At 39.1% G+C, this 12,936-nt stretch overlaps 1 protein-coding gene across 1 annotated transcript in view; it reads left to right on the top strand.

The window, feature by feature from the left end:
• LOC129232674 (FERM and PDZ domain-containing protein 4-like) overlaps positions 1-12,936 on the top strand; it is a 210,467-nt gene that overhangs the window by 190,420 nt on the left and 7,111 nt on the right. Inside the window, exons 18-19 of the mRNA XM_054866807.1 lie at positions 4,683-5,025; positions 11,294-12,351. Of these exons, the coding sequence (XP_054722782.1) occupies positions 4,683-5,025; positions 11,294-12,351 (1,401 nt within the window). The remainder of the gene's footprint in view (positions 1-4,682; positions 5,026-11,293; positions 12,352-12,936) is intronic.

The following is a 12,936-nucleotide window of genomic DNA, read 5'->3' as shown; positions in this document are numbered from 1 at the left end:
TAATAACTTGGTCATTGACTCCTCCATCTTATGATGATTTTGCTCGGTCAAATTTTCTTAAAATTTCAACAGAAAAAGAACAAAATCGAATTTTTGAAACATCGCTTCGCGGTGCACACCTCCATGCTACAAACTAACTTTGTGCCCAATTTCATTAAAATCGGACGAACTGTCTAGGGGCTCTGCGTGTCACAGAGATCCAGACAGAGAGACTTTCAGCATTATTATTAGTCAAGAAGATGTTTACATTTTCAAAACTGTATTGAATACTGATGTGGTAGACGACCGTTTTAACACACGCCTTGGGACTAGATGTTTTGCTTCGTAAAGATATCGGTACTTTACAGATTCTTTTACAAATTTAAAAAAACAGTACTCGAAATATATCATGTATTTGCACATCGGAATAAGTAAAACTAAATTGAGTGTTAAAAGTCAAATGATGCAATTTAAACTAAGATTTACAAATAAGTAGGACTCATAACAGATCAATATCCTGCACTCAATGGATTTCATAGCAACTACATCTAGCACTTTTTTACTTCCTTTTACAAAAAAGGAAGTATATTGCATTCGCGAAAAAATTTTCACTCAAAAATCGGCCTTCAATTCCATTTTGCTCACCCCCGAATGAATGTTGAGTTTTTTTTTCCCAACCCGACCACACGTGGATATATGCCTAGGAACGTACAGACACCCGAAATATCCATTTTGACGATCCCCGAGTTAATTACGACGAGTTTTCTCGTGAGGTCTGTATGTACGTATGTGTGTATGTATGTCGCATAACTCAGGAACGGAATGTCCTAGAAAGACTCTAAGTGGGGTCTAGTTCTGCACCTCCCTTTTGGGTTGCATTCGGATGCTCCAAAGGGGATCTTTCGCCTTTTTTTGGGGGGAAATCATTGTTAATTTCGATGTAAACTCAAGTGGTGCTTTAATTTGGCGGACACTTGGCTATATCGCCAAGTTTTGTCGCCAACTTGGCGACAAAATTGGCGATGTTTTTTTAATTTGGTTTCAATTTGGCCACTGTTGGTGGTATTTAAAGAGTAAACTATTGAATTATATTAAAACTGCCAATAATGAGAAAATGACATTAAATTGGAGTCAAAGGAAGTCATGTGATGCACATATCTGCTCGTTTAAAAACAATTGTCCACATTTGAGAAAAAAAGGCAACGGTTCAAATGTCGGAATAAAAATCGATTCTTTTACTTAAAATGTTTATACCTTTTTACTCGTTTATTAATTGCCTCTTTTCTTTTTTTGCACCGATGGAAAATGTATTTTTGCCAATGAAATCAAATTTGAGTTGCTATACGTTAATTATTTCGAGTAGCAAGTCCCATTTTGGGTTTAAAAAAAAAATAATAAATTTCGAATAAAAAAAACTGTTCGTCCTTTTTTTGAAACGGTTTATAACCTTCCCAGCAGTAACCTAGACTGTGAAAATAATTGAAACAGTGAAAATTTCAACGAAGTCTGTTCAGTAGTTTTGAGCATAAAAATTTGGAGTTTGCGTTTTACTATTAATATAAAGATAAAGTAAGGTAAACACACCAGTAGTGGCCAGTGCTTCATTAGTGACCACTTCAAGGTTTATATTTGAAAAAAATAGGATTCTAGGTCTCCCAATGGATTCAAAGGTGCATCAAACGTGTAGGAGGTATTACCTCCTGCACGTTTAAACCCGTTGGAAAACCTGGAATCCTATCTTTTCAAACATAAACCTCGAAGTGGCCACTAATGAAGCACTCTGCCATGCTAAGCACAGATGTGGTATCTGCACATTTTATCAAAATTGAGTTATTGTCACCGGGGGGTCGTTAGTCATTTAATTTACCCGAATCTCAAGTTTTTTGGCGGTTTGTGAACGCGAAATATTAAAAAAAGCTTTATGAAAACAGTCGTAACTGCAAATTTGCTTAGTTTGCTAAGCCTTTAAGGTGGTATCTGCGCTGTTACCATTTCTTTCCTTAGTCATTTGTAAATACGACTTTTATACCTTAGTAAAGCAGCCTATTTAATAACGTAGCAGTTTATTGTAACAGAGTACTAAAATGAGTTTACCGTTAAATAGTTGATATAGGTCGAAAATAAAACCTAATACTACTTTAGATGAATGTTCAAGTAAATGTTCAGCTTTATTCTATTCAAATTTTTATTTAAAACTAGTGGTACCCGCACGGCTTCGCCCGTAATAGAAAAATTAAAAGATCTTTTGGTTCGCCTGTATTTACAAATAATGTATTGTGAATTTTCTCGTCAATTGGCTTGTACCAACGTTACGGTTCCACGCTATGATAATTTCGTATCTCGCCAGTTGGCTTGTGCCCATGTTACGGTTCCACGTTATGATCATTTCGTAATTTATGGTAGTTTTTTTTTCTTAAAATTGGAATAGAAAAAGAACAAAATTGAATTTTCGAAACATCGCTTCGAGGTGCACACCCCCATGCTACATACTAACTTCGTGCCAAATTTCATGAAAATCGGCCGAACGGTTTAGGCGCTATGCGCGTCACAGACATCCTACAGACATCCTACAGATATCCTACAGACATCCTCCGGACAGAGAGACATTCAGCTTTATTATTATTAGTAAAAGAAGCAAATTCTTAAAAATGAAATGCATTTAAAGTATTCTCATCGAAGTCTTTCGTGAAAAGAAAAACGCATTTCGTTCTGCGGCCAATTATATTTTGATTTAAGTACCGTCTGCTGTCAAAATGATCTGCATGCTCGGTAAAAATGGTTCTAGAAAATAAAACATTATAAATGATAACATCTACACATTCTTCTTTATCTTCTTCTTTACTAATAATAAAGCTGAATGTCTCTCTGTCCGGAGGATGTCTGGATCTCTGTAGGATGTCTGTAGGATGTCCGGAGGATGTCTGTGACGCGCATAGCGCCTAAACCGTTCGGCCGATTTTCATGAAATTTGGCACGAAGTTAGTATGTAGCATGGGGGTGTGCACCTCGAAGCGATTTTTCGAAAATTCAATTTTGTTCTTTTTCTATTCCAATTTCAAGAACAAAATTATCATAAGATGGACGAGTAAATTACGAAATTATCATAATGTGGAACCGTAACATGGGCACAAGCCAATTACCGAGAAAAATTCACCATACATTATTTGTAAATATGCAGGCGAACCAAAAGACCTTTTAATTTTGGGCAAAGCCGTGCGGGTACCACTAGTTACTAATAATAAAGCTGAAAGTCTCCCTGTCCGGAGGATGTCTGGAGGATGTCAGGATCTCTGTGACGCGCATAGCGCCTAAACCGTTCGGCCGATTTTCATGAAATTTGGCACAAAGTTAGTTTGTAGCATGCGAGTGTGCACCTCGAAGCGATTTTTCGAAAATTCGGTGTGGTTCTTTTTCTATTCCAATTTTAAGAACAAAAATACCATAAATTACGAAATGATCATAACGTGGAACCGTAACATGGGCACGAGCCAATGGGCGAGAAAATTCACCATACATTATTTGTAAATATACAGGCGAACCAAAAGACCTTTAATTTTTCTATTACTGGGGAAGCCGTGCGGATGCCACTAGTTGAATATAAAAAACAGAAAACTATCATGGTTTACTGTTTTCAACGTCCCAAATGTTGAAAAATAGTTAATTTTCAGATGGTATAGATTCTGTTTGATTTGTATTAACAAAATAAAACGAAAGCTAAGTTCAAATAAAGCAGAGTAATATTTAAAGATACTTTAAGTGCGTTTTACTGAGCTATTTTTGTCGTATCTGTGCAGATACCCATAAAAATGCTTAAGTAATAGTCACTTACGGTTTAATTAGCCCAGCATATGAAAAGGTTTTGAACAGAAGATGTGTCGTAACTGCATTCATTCATTTTAAATTAAGATTTTTACAAAAATACGCTCTTATGTAGGTTAGATAAGTTATTTAACGAACAACTACCGCGAGTTTAACATTTAGTTAAGCCACAAATCAAAGAAACGAGTTGTAAAAGTTTAATCATGAATTTCTCATTTTGAGCTCCACTGCAGATACCGCCTTTGCGCTTAGCATGGCAGTCTGGTCTGTTTACCTTAATTCAGTTCAGATCGCGGTAAATATCTCGAATGAAATGATTTAATTCTTCTTTTGTCGTTAGCTGATTGAAGTTTGTTTTTATTTTAAGGAACGAGGTGCTGATGATTATTACCTAAGCTATTCAGAAGCTGTTGACTTTTAAGAAATGTACTCCAACAAATATTTCTTTATTGGAATGTTGGCAGTTGCTGCAGTAACTGCACTGAGTTGGCGAAAAAGAAAAGCTTCTCGTTCTTTATTGCAACCCTACTTCCGCCAAATTTTCCTTTTCGTATCACAACTCAGAGACGGATACAAGGGACTCTCCAACGGTAATTTTTCGAAAATGAAGTTCAAAAAACGCAAATTTTGACGAGTTTCATTGATGTTGGGAGAAGGGAGGTTTGACTTCGGAACTGTTTCTGAATCGAAGTCCAAAACCTTTGTGACCAATATTTTAAAATCAGTATACATAGTAAACAGTAAGTTACAAGAATCAATCGCCCCTCCCTGGAAAAATTTCTTGCCGCACCTTCATGAAAATAAACGCTTCTGTAATGAGGAGGGACCAAGTGCCGTCCCTTCAGAGCCGGACTTTATAACAGGGCGTGTCATTCGTTTTCCAGGTCCTCCGACGCGACTCGAGCTTCGGCCTCCACAGCCCGGACCTGCTGCCGGACATCAGTTCCGGCAACAACATCCTCGACATCCTGAGGCACATGCAGAGCGAGAACGAGGAGGAGATCCGGCTGCCGTTCGCCGAGGGCACGCTCTACCTGGACCCGGACATCATCGACCTCACCATGATCCCGCCCCCCGTGACGCCGGACGTGGATGCGCGCGCAGTGTCCGGGGACACGCCCCTCGGGGACCCGCCCACGCCCTTCCTGGACAACGGGGCGCTGCACGAGGAGATCGAGAGGTGGATCGGCGTGCCCGGGAGCGTCAACATCACGTGTCACAACGGAGGTGATTCCTTTTTGATCCTTCGAACTTTTTCTGTATTGGGCGAGAGCTTTTTGGTTCGGATACTCTCGGCTAAATTAAATTCTTAATGTTATTTCTAGAGAACCCAAGGGCCTCCATCTAGCAGGGGTATTTTGGAGTCAAACTTTACAGCAACTTTGAAAAAGTATTCTATTTGGTAAGGTACAATAGTGACAAGCGTTACATTCTACAGTGAAATTCCGTTACAAAGAATACCAACACAACGAAATTTCCGTTTTAACGAACAGGGCCCGATTAAGACGTCGAGGGGCCCTAGGCCAAACCCTTTTTCAGGGGCCCCTGTAATCAAACATTATTGTTTTTTCGTTAGGTAAAGCAATTTTAGCAATTTGGGGTCCCCTAAAGAGCGGGGGGCCTTAGGCCAAGGCCTAGTAGACCTATTCAGTAATCAGGCCCTGTTAACGAAACACATTTTCAGTCCCTATATAATTGCCATTACAGTATTTGAATTTTTTTACAGCGAAATTCCCGTTACAAAGAACAAAATTTGTGGTCTCTTGAAGTTCGTTGTAAAGGTATTTCACTGTATAAGCAACTATAAATTTCCAAAAAACAGCGTACAATCTCTATAACAAATGATCAGAATAGTCAGCTGAGTGACGTAGTAGTTAGACTTTGACCTTTTAAGCATTTGGTCGTGAATTAAGATTCGCGATCCAGTGTCTAGTCGATATATTTTCAATATGCCAATAGTCATCATCATTCAAGACGCATAATAATGCAACCACGAAAGTCTGTTAGGCTCAGGCAATCTTTGCTCTTGGGTTACTATCATTCTAAATTCAGCCTCGCATCATCAGATCAAGTGCCCCCATGTGCTGGGAAACTTGAGGTCAAAATTCTCGAGTGTCGATGGCGATTGGCTACCACAGTGGTAGTATATGAAAAGATTGTATGCCTACCCTAAAGACCCCACGAGGTCTGCGAATGGCAAGATGAACCCTATTGCAAAGAAAGTTTTAGTCACAACTGAGCTGTATTCAGTGAAGTACTTGAGGGCCCTACCCATCCGGTAAACAACCTTTTGGGTATGTATGGGGACCCAAGGGCGTCATATCTTGCAGAATGCTGCGTGTACAGAAAAAATGTGTTTTGTAATAGAGGATCACTTCCATTGCTAGCAAATATTTGTCTTCATAGTAAGTGGACTGCTCAAAAGCATTTGCATTCCATGAAAATATATTAGAAACTACCGTTTGTTTTTTCAATGCTTTAGACTAAATTTAGCATTGACAAAAAATGACATTGTTGCTATTGTTGACGTGTCCTAAGTAAATACTGAGGAGGATAGTTTTCGTTACCTCGAGAGGTTGGACTTCTTTATTTTATTTACATACAAGACAATACAAGAAAGATTTACAACTCAAAGGGAAGGAAAGGACACCAACGACAATCGAACCCACGGCCACCGGCTTACATAGTGAAACTTCTACCACGGAATACTAATTTTATTAAGAGTTTAGTTAAATTCAATAATGGTGTAAAAAGTACAGGGTGATTATAATTAAAGTTCTACTTTCAAAACGCTGTAAAAATAAAACCACTGGTCAAAATGACGTCAAATTTGAACGATATATTATTGAAGACGGGGGGAAACGTATGGCAGAAGAAAAGTAAATAGTTGGAATTTTTAGCAATAGATGGCGCTGTAAGCATCATAATTTGATTAAATCGGTTTTTAATTGTCCTGAGGCCAAAAACAGCAGAAAAAGCATCAGTAAAAATCAAATCGGTCTTTAGGCTTCGTGAGACTGGCACAAAAGATGTTCAATATGCTGTCCCCCGCCTGTTTTCTGAAACAAGTTGAAATCAGAAACAGCATATTCCACAACTGATCGACGTGTTTCCGGGGTCACGTTTAGAATGTTGCGCAATGCAGCCTTCAGCTCAGCAAAATTTGCAATTGGAGCATTGAACACAACAGCTTTCAGATAGCCCCATAGCCAGAAGTCATACGGATTAAGATCAGGTGATCGGGACGGCCAGGCTGTAGGGAAATGGCAACTTCAATAATAGCCCGGTCAAAATAGACCAAAAAAAAGCGAAAGCTCGGAAAAATTCCCATAAAGCTGAAAATTGGTACAGACCTTAAGAACATCATTATACATGAAATGTCAAAAGTCCTCATCGATCTGAGTGGAGCTAAAAATTTTATGCAAGGTCAAAGGTCAAAAAATCAATTTTTCATATATATCTCTTAAACGATAATTGTTAGCGAAAAAATGGAGGTTACAAAGTTTGAAAGGTATTCAATTGTGTACAAACAAGTGGGGATTCCAAGGATGGGTCATGGGGGTCATACCTTCCACCCTAAAGCTACTAAATATAGGTTAAAAGGCATTGGAGACATATTTATTAAAAAAAAAAACCCTCTTAGACCCCCTTATTTGTACCCCTATTTGGTACTTTGACTATGAAATTAACACAGATATAGTTAAGGACAACACTAAAGTGAAGTGTCAGAAGTCCCCATCGATCCCGGTGGAGCTAAAAATTTTATTCAAGGTCAAAGGTCAAAAACCGATTTTTCGCAACTATCTCTTAAACGGTAAGTGTTATTGTAAAAATAGGGGATACAAAGATTGAAAATTAATAGATAATTAATAAATAATTAATAGATAATTATGCACAAACGGGAGGGGATTCAGTCAAGGGGTCATACCCCCTCTCCCTAAAGCGATAAAATAAAGTCTAAAACTGCAGTTCAAGGACTCAAATTTCTAAAAATTCACCCTAAAATCCCAATTTTTGTCCAAATATTGCACTTTGACTATGAAATTACCATAGAAATAATTAGAGACATCATTATAAACGACATTTCAAACGTTCCCAACGAATCCCAGTGGAGCTAAACGTTTTATTCAAGATCGAAGCTCAGAAAATCAATTTTTCACAAATATCTCTTAAACCGTAAGTGTCTTCAAATAGAGGATACAAAGTTTGAAAACTATGCATTTATGTACATACAAGCGGAGATTTAGAGGCTGTGCCTTGGTGGTCTTACCCCCCAGCCCTCCCCCCCCCCCCGTAAGCGACAAAATTAAAGCTGCATTTTGATGACATATTTCGTTGACCTTAAACCCCCTATTTGTGCCCTAAAATTACTTTGATCCCTTTCTGATAACGAGTACTTCCAAAACCAGAAACTGGATCTGCCTAGGTGTTAAAAAAGCCCAATGTTTGTGCCCCCCCCCCCCCCCAATAAATGATAACATTCATAAGGTATCGCAGTTTTTGAAACTTGCAAATAGTACTGAAGCTCCTTTTCTTTCTTTCGAGTAACCTCGAGAAACTACACTTGACCGCTATGCTTATCCCCTCTTACGATTCACACCCCCCCCCCCTCAAATTGAAAAGATCAAATTACATTCAGGGGAGAGTGGGTGCGCTTAGATTCCTTTGTATGAGCAAAGTCAGTCGCACAAGTGCTCCTATTAACAGGGAGTGATTCTTTGTTGTGAAAAGTCGGGTTTATTGATACTATTTTTGATATGAATACGTACCCTTAACAAATAATTCTTCAAAGATGCCGCAAGATTGCTTCATTTGCAATAAATCTTTGACTGACGGTGAAATTGTTACTGTTGAACGCGGACTAAAATCTACAATTGATTCAAGTAGTGCAAGGAACGATGGGTTTGTTGAATACTTGAAAGACAAACAGTCGGTGGATCAGTTCATGTAGTGTCGCAAAATGTACACCCGAAAGTGGGCATTGTGGCAGCTAAAAGACAACAAGAGACAGAGGCCAGTACATCTCTGAGTAGTCCACCTCGTACTAGAGTCCTATCAGGTGAGACAACATTTTGTTGTAAAAACTGTTGCTTAATTTGTGGTGATGAAGCAAATGAAGAGACTGAAAAGAAAAAACAGCAGAATATACGGCGTAGAATTTGTCAAGTTGCTACTCCTTCCTTTAAAGATAATATTCTAAAGATTGCACATAATCGTTCAGATGACGTAGCAAAAATTGTTATTGCACGCATACAATATGAATACGATTTAGTTGCTGCTGAGGCGGAGTACCATTCTAATTGCTACACTTCATTTCTAAAGAGTTCTGTAGGTCTTAAAGCAGGTCGTCCTGAAAATCCCGCTGTTACTATGGCGATGACAGAAATATTTGATTATATTGAAAATAATGATGATTGTCACTTTTCACTGTAAGAACTAAAAAATATTTGTAAAACTGAAAACCCAGATGATAAAACAATCAAAAACAGATTAAAGTTAAGGTATGGCAATAGAATGATTATAACCGAGAAACGTGGAAGTTTAGCAATGATTTGTTTACACTTAGCATGATATACTGAACAAAGCTTGGTACGAAAATAAAAAATAAAAAAAAACAGCAAAAGAGGAAAGATTTAGGGTACTAAAGACTGCGGCAGAAATTATTCAAGAAGATATTCAATCTGTCGTGTGCGACATTAACAATTATCCCCCGCCATGTCAAATGTTTGAAAATATTAATAGTGACATTCTGGAGTCATTGACTTAATTTTTGGAGCAAATTATCTTAAAAAGAAAACGATCTAAATTGGAACATTTGAAATTAATATGTACTAATGTCAGTCACTATATTATGGGTGCTGTTCGTCCTAGATCTTTCATCTCGATATTACAATTGGGTCTCTCAGTTTTTTTTTTTTCATCGACGATTTGGATCTAAACGTTTGATACAAATTTTCTCGTCTTTTGGTTTAAGTGCTTCGTATAATGATACTATGGCGTATGAAGCGGCTACAGTTTTTAACCATCAGCCACATATTTTACCACCAGAAACCGAGACATTTATTCAATACGCAGCAGACAATGCTGGTATTAACGTACACACTTTAGATGGCCATAACACTCTACACATAATGGGCATAATCCAAATTATTACTCCTAGAAGTTCAGTTTTAGCAGAAGATCCTTTTTCGCGAATGAAACAAATTATTTCAGCGAAAGATTTTGCAGAAAAAGCTCATGTGCCAACACAAGAGTACCACAATAATGGTGTAGTAGGATATAGTAAAATAACTGCTCAGAATTTTGTTTATGAAAATGATACAACTTCTTTCTTACTCCGGAAAATAGATTTGTTATGGTTGTATGGGAAATGGAATAATTTATCGCTATGAGGTTTAAACGGTTATATTGAAGGTTTAACAAAGAATAATATGGATTTTTCAATATCTAGAATTTTGTTCTTACCATTTATTCACCAACCTACAAATGACTACAATAGTATATACACTACTTTACTTTGTGCTCTGGAGAATACAAAGCATTACTTGTTACTTTTGATCAACCTTTGTATGCAAAGGCTAGAAAAATTGGTGCTGCTGCACCTGAAGAATCTGATTAGGGATAATAGGTACTGAGAGGCATCTTATATCCGTTAAATAAGGGATAATGTTGTACTTGTTTCACCATTTTCACATAATTTGAACCAGAAAGAGTTGAACTTCATATAAAAACGTCTTTTCAACATATTGTATAATTTACAAATTAATATGCGCTTTTTATAATAACAGTTATGTTTTGAAATAATTGCAAAATAAAAAAAAAACATTTTTTGACCTTTGACCGTGCATAAAATGTTTATATTAAGTGGGATCGATGGGGATTTTTTATATTTCATTTATAATTGTGTATTTTGTGTCTCTGCCAATTTTCAGCTCTATGTGAATTTTTCCGATTTTTTAAGTTTTTTTTGTTTATTTTGACCTTTGACCTTCCATAAAATTTTTAGTTCAAGTGGAATCGATGGGAATTTTTCATATATCATTCACAATGATGCATTTAAAGTCTGTACCAATTTTCAGCACTGTATGAATGTTTTCAATTTTTTTTTTTTTTAATTTCAATTTTGACCTTTGACCTTGCATAAAATTTTTAGCTCCACTCGGATCGATGAGGACTTTTGACATTTCACTTATAATGATGTTCTTAAGGTCTGTACCAATTTTCAGCTTTATGGGAATTTTTCCGAACTCGAATGTCTATTTTGACCGGGCTATAAGTCGTGCGCATGACTGGTGTTTTGATTTACATATTTTGACACCTGCAGAACCATCTATTGCTAAAAATTCCAACAATTTATTTTTCTTCTGCCATTCGTTTTCCTCCTTCTTCTATAATATTCCGTTGAAGTTTGACGTCATTCTGACCAGTGGTTTTATTTTTACAGCGTTTTGAAAGTGGAACTTTAATTATAATCACCCTGTATATTTTGCTGTAGATCTTCCTGGATGTGGCCCAGAAACAGACGCTGATGCCTTCATCAGGGTCCAGGAAGACGTCGACGTTTCCCAGCGGCCTTCCATCGACAGCCTGGAGGCCTTCATCGACAGCCTGACCGTCCCCCCTCCCCCGCTCCAGCAGGACTCGACTGCGCAACCGGAAGACATCTACTCCCAGTACGTGATTCCACCGCCGCCCCGGTCCAGCCCCAGCACCGAGGCCCAAGAGGAAGTGATCGCCCGCTTCATGGCGGCGGCCGAAGACGTGAAGAGACTCTTCGAGGAGGAGCAGCCCCACGATTCCCGCTTCAAGGACCTGCGGCAGTTCTGGACAGAGATCAACCACAGCGCGACGGGTGCCCTGCTCAACCCCCTCGACGCGCTGGATGCAGACCACTCGGACTTCAGCAGCAGCAGTCGGTTGGATTCGTCCGGCTCCAGTCAGCTGGATGCGTTGGGATTCGACAAGCTGTTGGAAGAGAACTCTGGAAGCAAGCATTTGGAAGTGTTCGGCTTGCTGGACTCGTCCAACCTCGATTCAGGCTCCCACAGCGGTGATTCCTCTTCGGGCTACGACACGCTGACTTCCTCGTTGGCTTCGTACAGCGATACGCTGTCAGTGGACGGCATGTCTTCCAGCCCTTCCTTCTCCAACAACAGCAACGAATCGACCCCGGTGTTCGAACAGGCCCCGTCTTCTATCAGGGACCTGTGCATCGTGCCAGTGCCTCCCAGAGTGAGGACGTCGTGCGTGGAAGACATGACGTCGCCCCTGTCCATCACGTCTCCTTCGTCGACCACCAGCTCGGACAGTTCCGTCGTCCTGCTGGATCCGGAACGCCCCAAGTTGGCCGGATTCAGCTCCGTCGTCTTGAGCCAGGCGTCCGGCAGCTGCGATGACTTGCTCGAGAGGGATGGCAGCAATCACCTGCTGAGTCCGGGCCCGATGGTCCGGTCGGCGTCTTGGACGAACATGGTCGACATGGAGGACGCCAGGGAGTCGATTCCCAATCGGAATGCGCAGAAACCACCAGTGCTTCCTGGTCCATTCCAGCAGGTAAATCGGTTCGTTTTGATCAGTTTCGTGATTTGAGGACGAATTTTGTAAAACACATTTTTGACGTTTACCGTCTGAAATAGCATTACACTTCAAGAGAAAGTGAAACTTGGTGTTTAGGTATTTTAATTCATTGTTTTTCAACACACTGAGACATATGTTAGGCCTGAGTCCCACCCGACAACAAGCACACATTTCGTTTTGAAACACCCATTAAGTTTTGACACCTTGCTTGCAGAATAAGCATGATTCGCTTTTACGACTGGTGCGTGTCTAGGATTGTCAGAAAGTTAATGCATGGAATTCAACAAATTGCACCCAACTTTTTTATCATTATTTAATAATGATAAGAATTATATATTATTAACAAAGACGTTTTAAAGCTATACTCGAATTCCAATAGAAGTACCAATCCGTGGTATGTGGAAGTGAATGAGCGGCACAGTTGTTAGTTCTGCTACGTTTATGTTCGCTTGAGCCATGGCCAGTTTTCTTTCGCCACTCTTAGTTAAAAGAGAAGGTCATACTGTATATATAATTATAAGACGCGTCATAACTTGGAATAATCTGAATTCTTCCTTCTCT

Source organism: Uloborus diversus, unplaced genomic scaffold (genome assembly GCF_026930045.1).
Source record: "Uloborus diversus isolate 005 unplaced genomic scaffold, Udiv.v.3.1 scaffold_13, whole genome shotgun sequence".
NCBI classification, from domain to species: domain Eukaryota; kingdom Metazoa; phylum Arthropoda; class Arachnida; order Araneae; family Uloboridae; genus Uloborus; species Uloborus diversus.
Note: the sequence above shows the minus strand (reverse complement) of the source record. Positions and strands in the feature narration are given on the sequence as shown.